The sequence below is a fragment of the Musa acuminata genome, chromosome BXJ2-6 (assembly GCF_036884655.1).
Source record: "Musa acuminata AAA Group cultivar baxijiao chromosome BXJ2-6, Cavendish_Baxijiao_AAA, whole genome shotgun sequence".
In the NCBI taxonomy this organism is placed as follows: domain Eukaryota; kingdom Viridiplantae; phylum Streptophyta; class Magnoliopsida; order Zingiberales; family Musaceae; genus Musa; species Musa acuminata.
The window spans coordinates 43,947,320-43,956,331 of record NC_088343.1 but is presented as its reverse complement, the minus strand read 5'-3'; the positions used below and the strand labels follow the sequence as shown (position 1 = coordinate 43,956,331).

The 9,012-nt window shown below is 42.8% G+C and overlaps 1 protein-coding gene across 1 annotated transcript; it reads left to right on the top strand.

Annotated features, from left to right (window-relative positions):
- Positions 1–995: 995 nt before the first annotated feature.
- On the top strand, positions 996–5,461 carry LOC135615867 (APETALA2-like protein 3). Its single transcript, XM_065114924.1, has 11 exons — positions 996–1,720; positions 1,813–1,838; positions 1,937–1,967; positions 2,080–2,167; positions 2,267–2,412; positions 2,947–2,991; positions 3,104–3,207; positions 3,318–3,451; positions 4,196–4,297; positions 4,823–5,056; positions 5,155–5,461. Exons 1-10 carry the CDS (start codon positions 1,194–1,196, stop codon positions 5,054–5,056), a joined length of 1,437 nt encoding a protein of 478 aa, XP_064970996.1. The 5' UTR covers positions 996–1,193; the 3' UTR covers positions 5,155–5,461.
- The last annotated feature ends 3,551 nt before the right edge of the window (positions 5,462–9,012 follow it).

The window sequence follows — 9,012 nt, the reverse complement described above, 5'->3', positions numbered from 1 at the left end:
ATCACCCCCATTCAAAAGGAAAGAGATCGCTGGAAAGGTTTGGAATATGTCACAGTCCATTTCCACTGTGACCAGTCGCCATGGAATTGAATCGACCCCATAATATTAAACTACTGAGTGCGTGCAGTCCACATCAATACTTTCTTCGATTGACACAATGGCGGAACCAATCTCCCCACTCTCATCGTCTTGGATTCTTTCCTGGATTACCAGATTGCCATGCCATTGACCGAAACATTGCCGAAGCGGAAGGTACTTTTGTGAGGATTAGGGAAGAAGACCAACGGTGTGCGGTGGTAGCAAGGAATAAGAAGTCACCATTGTTGCTTCATCTAAAGCTGCGGTGGTAGCTGATCGCTTTCGACATCACACGTTATTCTCCGATAGTGAATGTGGATTCAGATTCTTCTAAGCAGTGCTCTCTTTTCGTCTCAATCAAGGGAACCTCTGCCTAAACCATTCTTCTGTCAGGGACAGTCTTTTCAGGGCTATCCGAAGAAGAGTGCAGTGGTAGGGAGTAGACCTTCTCTGGAAGGTCTTTTCCTTCGCTTGGCACGTCTCTTTCGCCGGAGAAGGTAGTCGACAATCCCCTAATTGGTTTATGAGATCGATTCGTCTTCCATTAGGGTTTTTCGACTGATTTATGATATAGAATCACGCATTATTCCTGGCATCAAACAGACGGAAACGTGAACAGGCTACGAAACGCGCGCTCACGGGACACCTGGCGGCCGCCGCACGTGACGTGGGCCCATGCGATGCAACGTGGGAAAGAGGAAACAGAATATCGACGACTCCATCCCAATATTAATTATAAAATTATATATATTTTTTAAAATATATCATTAAAAAATAAAGATTAATTCACATTTTGTTAATTCGGAAATATAAAAAATAATTAAGAGCTATATTGAATATAATAACGGTAACATTATGGAAGTGATATGATATATGCCACTCGGGCTGATTCCCACGTCCGCGTCGCTCCCCACAGGACTCCTCTTTTTGTCTCGATCCCGGCCCTCTTCCTCCGCCTCCCACCATCCGAGAAGAAGCAACCCCCAAATGGACCGGATCCTCTCCCACGTCGATCTCCTCCTCCTCCTCGGAAGTTTGCTGCTCGCTCCCTTCTGATTCCGTTCTGATTACTGCAACTTGTCGTATTGAATCGGACGCGGCGAAGCGTCGCATCGATGGCGCACGAGAGATTGGAGGCGAAGATAGAGTTTGATCTAAATGTCGTCTCTCCCGGTCAGTCGGCCGCATGGGCTTCCAACTCATCTGAGGCGTCGAGCAGTGCCGCCGCCGAAGAGGAGGATTTGCGCTCCACCAGCGGCGCCGCCTCCCTCTGCTTCGACAACCTTAGGTGCCCCACCGAGCCGGCTGTTGTTGATGATGACGGTGAGGATGAGGGTGGTGTTTTGCCGGAGCGGCGCGTCGTCACGTGGCCGCTGCTTCCTACGACGGTGGTGGCGTCCACGTTTCAGCCTCCGGTGGCCGCGAACTCTAGCTCGACAGCCCGCCGGGGCGATCTTGGCTTCGTGGAGGGGACGGTGGGTTGCGCCGCAGAGGCGGAGGCGAGGGTTTTGCTGCATCGGCAGCAGCAGCAGCAGCAGCAGGAGGTGGTGAAGAAGAGTAGGCGAGGACCGAGGTCTCGGAGTTCGCAGTATCGCGGAGTCACCTTCTACAGGAGAACCGGGAGATGGGAGTCCCACATTTGGTTAGCAGATGCTTCGTCCTGATCCTTATTCTCTTTTCCATCGTGTTCTAGTTTAATGTGCTGTTCTCCTTACTACCTCTAATTCTGCGCAGGGATTGTGGAAAGCAAGTCTACCTGGGTAAGGTTCCATCTCTCCTCACATAAACGGAGGAAAGATTGTTAATTCTTTATGTTTTGGGGTTTAATTCTTTTGCTCTGTTTGCATTGCAACTTTAGGAGGTTTCGACACCGCTCATGCTGCCGCAAGGTTTGACATCTTTTCCCTTCCTCCTTGAAAAATGTTTGATGGCCTGTATATATACTGCTCGAGTAGTTCATGGTTTGGAAGGATTGTGTTGCATTTATTAAATGGACTGCAGAGCATATGATCGTGCCGCTATCAAGTTTCGGGGACTTGATGCAGACATCAACTTTGATCTTAATGATTACGACGAGGATTTGAGCCAGGTAATCCCAGAACTCGGTATATGTGGGTGTTGATGTGATCCGTCTCTCTTAAAAGACATGGTAAGGTTAAATTAGGATGTCTATGTTGTATTATTTCAGATGAGAAACCTGACTAAGGAAGAATTTGTGCATATACTTCGTCGTCAAAGCACTGGGTTTGCAAGGGGAAGCTCCAAGTACAGAGGGGTGACTCTTCACAAGTGTGGTAGATGGGAGGCTCGCATGGGACAGTTCCTCGGCAAAAAGTGTGATGTCGTAGTATTTCTTGATTTCTTGGTCTGGAATACTTATGTTTCATATCCATAAAATCTACTCTCGGTTAGGTGGTTTGTGTATTTGAATTCAAGGCCTTGCTTCTATATTAAATTAAGGAACCACCTGCAAGTTATTGACCTTATATGCATTAGAAGTAAAATGTGTCAAGGAATGGCTCTTAGGGTGGAAAAGTAATGGGAAAAATGTGGTGGATGAAAGTAAAATATGAGGAAGGAAAGTTAGATATTCAAAGTTGTCATTCTCAGAGGAAATTCTTTGATAGCCCTTAATATATTTGTAGATAAAAAGAAAAACAATTTGTTTGCGGAAGTTTCAATCAAACAATTATATGATGCTATATAGATACATAGAAGTGGTTGCATTCTTTGTAATCTCAAGAAAATTAGCAGTAGGTGCAAAGGTTGAACAAAGAGACATCTCATCCCTTAAAAAACTTGTTTACTTCTCAAAGATAAGATTGAACTCGGTGTTTATATTTAAACACAAATTTTCTTTCTGTGCAGGTATATTTATCTTGGTTTATTTGACAGCGAAATAGAGGCCGCAAGGTCTGCTTTCTCAATTCTTAATAATGACATTCTGTTATGAACGTTTACCTCGGAGAGTTATGAACTGTATAATGTTCCTTTTTTCTTTTCCACTTCACTTTTTGACCTTTAGGGCATATGACAAGGCTGCTATCAGATGGAATGGAAGGGTAGCAATCACCAATTTTGAGTCAAGCCTCTATGAAGGAGAGAGACTTCCTGAGCCTGAAAACAAAGGTGTCATCAGTAAACATTCTTGGTGGTTTTGTATGGCCCAAGTTATTTTCACTGTACATTTTGTCAATTATGGGTAATCTTCACATGATGCTGATATCATGTTCTGATAGCTGCCTTCGAGGATGTTGATTTAAGCCTGAGGATTTCTCAGCCTAACTTTCATAGCACAAAGAGTGATGGCAATTCTACTGGTACCAATTTCAGTCACGGCTCATATGAAGTTACGGAAACTGGAAATGCTCAGGTAAATAGTCTTCCACCATCTGCATTTCTGAATATGTCTTGATTTGTTGAGTTTACAAATTGTCCTTAGATGAGCCAGTTGCTTTTAATGTTTATTCTCGCACTGATGTTCTTCTAACTCATCCTGATTCCTCTTCACTGCTATAGCAGCAATACTTTCATTGCATTCACAGATTTCTTAGATAATGTCCTTTAGAAGTGCCCTCACAAGGAAAATTCTTATGGTACCAATGGTCCGATTGAAGTACCTTTAGTAAATGGCAAAGGATTAGTATGTTAGAAGCTGATGTTGGTGGATGTAAAGTGCAAAAGTTTTTACGGAAGGAAGATCGGTTAGGATTATTATTTAGCCACATGTTTCGTGCATCATTTTGGTGTACACTAGATGTCCAAGTGAATTTCCAAGAAAGCAGAAATAAACAACCACTACCACAAGCCATAGCGTCCAAGCAAATTTATTTTATAAAATATACAATATACATTAAAGTAACAAACTGTTATTTTCATTTCATTTTCTTCTGGAATCAGCATCTTCAGGACAATTATCGATGCACTATTTTCCAACTTTAGTCTTGTTCTTGGGTTTTGTACGTCCAATGTGCGAGGGTTCCCGTAAATGCATTTGTCTTATGTATGTGAAATAATCTGGCATGCTGCCACAATGATATGATTAATTTGGTGTTGCATCCATTCTTTAGATGCTCAGTGACACTGATATGCCATTCATTTTTGGTTGCTGTTGCAGCCTGACAGTCCTAATCATCCGGCTGTTGTCCCTGGTTTCGCAATGACACCTCAACATCCCCATTTGTGGAATGCTTACCCAGGCTACTTTCCCAGAATTGAGGTAAAAACCTAATAATTATTTTGCTCGCCATTTTACCTCTAGAATCACGGAATATGTTCATATGACTACTGATTCTCTTTTTCCTTCTCTTAACATAAACATTGCTTAAAATTCATTTCCTCTAGCTCTTCTTGCTGATGCTTTTTATTGGTATGGTGGTGATTCTATTCCAACATTAGTGCATGACAACTATTATAGATAGTAGACTCCAAAACAGCTTTTTTTGTGTCAAACGTTTGTTCTACTACCTTCATGACCTTTTAGTTAATATTAGATAACGAGAACATGTAGGGCCTTGGCATTTTAGGCACATATGCTGCCCTGAGCGTTACAGGAGTGCCCCACTTGTTCTTATGGTCTCTAGCTGCTGCCCGTTCTTTAGCATCTTCCAGCGTTTGCCTTATTAGTTAGTGGGTCTACTTTAGTATCATCTTTTTCCTATTGATAGTCGTGTTCATCAAAATTCGTGTATTGCTTCATCATGCTTGCTGGTATGATCTAATGGACAGCATTGCGTGGATACAGGAAAGAGGGAAAGAGCAGAGGCCCGAGGTGGGTTTGCGATCCCTTCCCGGCTGGGCGTGGCACATGCATGGTCCTACTCTGTTGCCATTAGTCACGTCTGCAGCATCATCAGGATTCTCCAACGCCACAACAGTGGCTGCGCTTCCACCGCTGCCGGCTCCGCCACCACCTCCAATCTCCCATCACTTGCCATTCCCTCCTCCAGCGAGCACCGGCTACTTTCTCAGAAACTGAGTACGTACAGACACCACCACTAGCGCTGCAGTCTTTGTTATGTTGCATTCTCGCATAAGCTATAGGGTATGCATGATGCGTTTACTCCTGCGTGCCAGGTGATAGATTCGACGGATCAAAAGGAGCTCCCATGGCTCCGAGAAAGGTGGGCATAGCAATCAAAGCTAAACGCTGGGTAGGCTTCACTTTTGCCGTCTGACACTACTTTGCCTCGCTTATCTACGAGGAATGCCTATTCTCTCCACTACGACTGTACCTCGTTCTGCTGCTCGTGGCGTGGGGTCGTAGAAAGCTGTGCTCTACTTTCCTTCCTAGTTTCTTGCCCCCTGTCATTGGCTTCCAGCTGTGTGATGTGTAAGACTTACGATAGATAACGTGACTTTTCCCTGGCGAGGGTTTCCCTTCCGAGGATTACTGGGTCATGACTTGGTACTTCTTTTTCTGCCAAAGTCCTGTGTGCATAAGAGCACACTCAATTTAGAGAGCAATAGAGAAAGAATTAGAACTGTTCCCCAAATGCAAAGGACAAATAAATAATAGGACCGGACTGCGTCTGACTAATTTTGGTAGGCTGTTTAATTAGGATCACTGCTATCAAAATGATCCTCCCCTCAATTATGTTGATTCCAATCCCCTCTCTCCAGGAGAATCGAAACTAGGCATCATCTTTTGTTACTTTCTTCTTTTTCTTCTGTGGCATGGAAAGCAGAGTTCTTTTGTCCGGTGTACAATCGCAGAACAGACTAAGCCTAGAGAGCGAAAACAAACAAGGGAGGCTATTGTGGACTGTCGTATCATTAGCTTTACACATACACACACAAGCAGGTGGACTGTTGTATTGTGGAATATGGTACGTACGCTAACAGAGGCTTTTCCCATGAAGCGATGGATGGTGATTGGTCAGAGCGACACCTGTGGCATCGCCCTCGCTGCATCTGCCTATGCTGTTGCACTTGTAGCCTTTGTGGAGTTCATTCTTCTTCTTCCTGTTTGATCTGTCTGCTGTAGGGTCACAGTGCTATGACAATTCATGGCCATGATGACAGCTTCCTAGACGCCAAGTTTCACCTTTTTCTTTCTTTATTTTAGTTGACTACAATGATTCACTCTATTCTGATTCGGCTAATACTTATCATCATTGATATCCAAGCTGGACATCCTTCGTAGACTTGTTTTCATGGCTACGTTGCCCTCATCTCATCAAAGGCCTAAAGCTAAGCTTGAGCCTCAATGTCTTTGGCATCACCATGGCTGTGCCTATCGCGAACCGGAGAGGTGGAGGATGAGTCACTACCTTGTCGCAATGAGCCTTCTCCTTTCCTCCCTGAAGTGATTGCACTGACGAACCGAATCAATATCTTAAAGATACGAGCTTTCACCTGACCTCGTTTCGGAGGCGGCCTCCTTTCCTTCGACGACCGACGGTCCATTGCTCCAAGCAGGGCAACGACAGAGTTCCGCAGCGAGATGATGCGAGAAACAGCTGAGGTGGTGGTGGAAGAGAGAGTGGCATATAAAGGCAGCGGTCCGAAGGAATCGGCTTCCTTTCTCCTTCTACAAGTGGGGACATCTGCAACAAACAGACTTTAGACCATTCAACTCTTTGACTTGAGGTCTGCATGTTTTTCCCACATACGTACAAGCTCGACTGTAGTTAAAGAGGACAGGAAGAAGATGAAGAGCAAGCAAGGTCAAAGCATACACAAGGTAAACCCAGACAGAACAGACATACTCGGTGAGAACTGTCAGGTGGATGCTTTGAAGACGGGTAATCACGCAGCAGATTGGCTGCGATCCAATCCTCTGTTGCTTCTCACCGACAACTTCAGCTTTCGATTGCGTCTAATTAGCACTACCAAAGAACAAGGACAAGATAGAAAAGCTGATGTGTTGTCTGCCACACGGGAAGAAGCGTTCAACTTCTCGTTTTCAGTGGTAGACACGAGCACCACGAGCGCTATTTCGATTCAGCTTTCCACACTCGTCTTCGACGGTAAGGTCACGTCCAACAAAACATGCTCCCCATTAACACGGTTGACTCTCATGGTGGGAAGTTTTGATGTACTGTTCTTCCCATCAAGGCATGAGTTCATACTGGATATCCAATCTCGTGGCTCTTACGTACGTAAATACACCAAGCGAAGAAGGCAGTATACTGCCATGTATCCTGGGCTGTTCTCCGAACGATGACATCCACCAAATCCGACAGGCCCGGCAAAAGGAACGAGAGAGAGACGAAGCGTGTCGCCTGCTATCTCTCATTGTCGGCCTGCTTGACAAGCTCGATCGAGGACTTTGAAGAAAGAGCTTTCCAATCTTCCAAACTAGTATACTCTGTTTCCCAAACACCACCTCGAACTTTTGCCTTCCAGACCGTACAATTTTCTGGAGCTACAACTCGAGACTTGCATGACTGTCGAAAAGAATTGTTCTTGAAACGACAACATGGCTTCCATGATCATTCTTTGGGTTCACAAATGTTATTTGTCTAATTTGATGGGATACGATCAGTCCACTGTTCTAATCTTATCGCACTTGGAAATTAAATCTGTAGCACGAATCAAAGGGTTTTGTCAGGAGATGATCCAAAATTGAATTTGAAGAATTAGAAAGAGAAAAGAGAGCTTAGGTTATATGAGATATCCCTATTTATAGTTTGAAATCCCTAATTGTTTTTGGTTAAAAAAAATATATATTATCCGAATTAAAAAGTATTTTCTATTTAATGTGTGGGGTGCACTCAATTCTCTTCTTTAGTTAGAGATGAGTTTCCAATCGACAGGGATAAGTGATGAGTTTCCAATTCAAAATCTTAAGACAAATTATCAAAATTCTTACCAACTATTTTGACCAACATATTTTAAAATAATTAATTTAAATAAAAATATATCGGCTTTGTGCAATTTTTTCAAATCTCCGTGTTTTTTTTTTTTCCACCAATTGCGATTTGTAACCTATTGATTGTACCCAAGTCATGCTAACCATTTGAATAAATATAGCATGCTTAATGTTCAACTGGCATTTTCTCTCCTCCTCAGGGACATGAAAAATCTACGGATTGAATCCAAATATTGTGATCCATGCATGCAAGAATACGTATCGATGTTGTCTATTATATTGTCTATGTCATTTGCATCTCGAAGAATAACCAAGATTCTGTTGGAAAATATAACAAAGAAGAGAATGAAAATACTATCGAAACAAATAACAAACACAAGATCAAGAATATTATAGAAAATATATTTAGACTTGAAACGTGTATAAATATTTTCTTAAAAATGATATTTGCATCATCTTCTCAACAAGATCGTTATGAGTTTAAGCAAACAATAAAAAATTATCAAAGAAGAATTAGAGAATGTCTAATTCAAAATCACTTGGAGAATTATCAAGAAAGAAAAAGAATATGAAAAAGATATGTTCATAATTTACTCACAAATATTTATTTATAGATATTTTCATAAAAGATTCGACCTTTCAAAAATAATTATCAAAATAACTAAAAAAACATCTTTTCAAATAAATCTTTTATTTTTTTTTAAATTTGAACAATTTATAAGAATGGAGATCACATCAGGAAGTACGCATGACAAAGAATCCAATCCACCGCCACTCAAAGCTCGGATTCTTCCTCGCAGAGCACCGTTTCCGCCGCCTCTTCCTCTTCGTCGTCAAGAACAAAGTACTGCTGGTATGTATAAGACATGAAGATACAGAAGGCAACGCTCGCTGTCTCCTCGGCTCCCACACTAACACATCGGTACGTACTCGTAACAGGCGCTCCTATTTGGAGCGTAAACCGCGACTCCTGCCAAGTAGAGATACCCAATCACCACGATGTAGAACTGCCAGAAAAGAGCGAGCACGGCGGGGTTCTTTGAAGTCTCGTGCAGAGATACTCCGGAACGGAAATGATAGGGAGGTTTTCGATCTTCGCCATAGACGAAGAGATCGAG